The 229-nt window shown below is 68.6% G+C and overlaps 1 protein-coding gene across 1 annotated transcript in view; it reads right to left on the reverse strand.

The window, feature by feature from the left end:
* The window catches only part of ANKRD34C (ankyrin repeat domain 34C), a 1,645-nt gene that overhangs the window by 510 nt on the left and 906 nt on the right, over positions 1 to 229 (reverse strand). The window contains exon 2 of the mRNA XM_029087237.1: positions 4 to 224. Coding sequence (XP_028943070.1) covers positions 4 to 224 — 221 coding nt within the window. The remainder of the gene's footprint in view (positions 1 to 3; positions 225 to 229) is intronic.

Raw genomic sequence — 229 nt, forward strand, 5'->3', positions numbered from 1 at the left:
TCCAGGCGGGTGGCGGAGCTGACGCTCTCTGGCTCTTCGAGGACCGCGCTCCGTTGGGGCAGGTGCTGGTGGGTGGCCTGGCTCTTCTCGTAGGTCGCTCTCCTCACCAGCGGAGCCTGCTCCTCTACCGGAGGGAAGACAGAGGGGTCCTTGCCCTTGCCGCTGCCGCCCCGGGCGAGGGGAGCCTTTTTGGAGAGCGAGAGGTCGCCGATGCCCACGAGCACCTCGT

Source organism: Antrostomus carolinensis, unplaced genomic scaffold (genome assembly GCF_000700745.2).
Source record: "Antrostomus carolinensis isolate BGI_N321 unplaced genomic scaffold, ASM70074v2 scaffold37981, whole genome shotgun sequence".
Classification (NCBI taxonomy): Eukaryota; Metazoa; Chordata; class Aves; order Caprimulgiformes; family Caprimulgidae; genus Antrostomus; species Antrostomus carolinensis.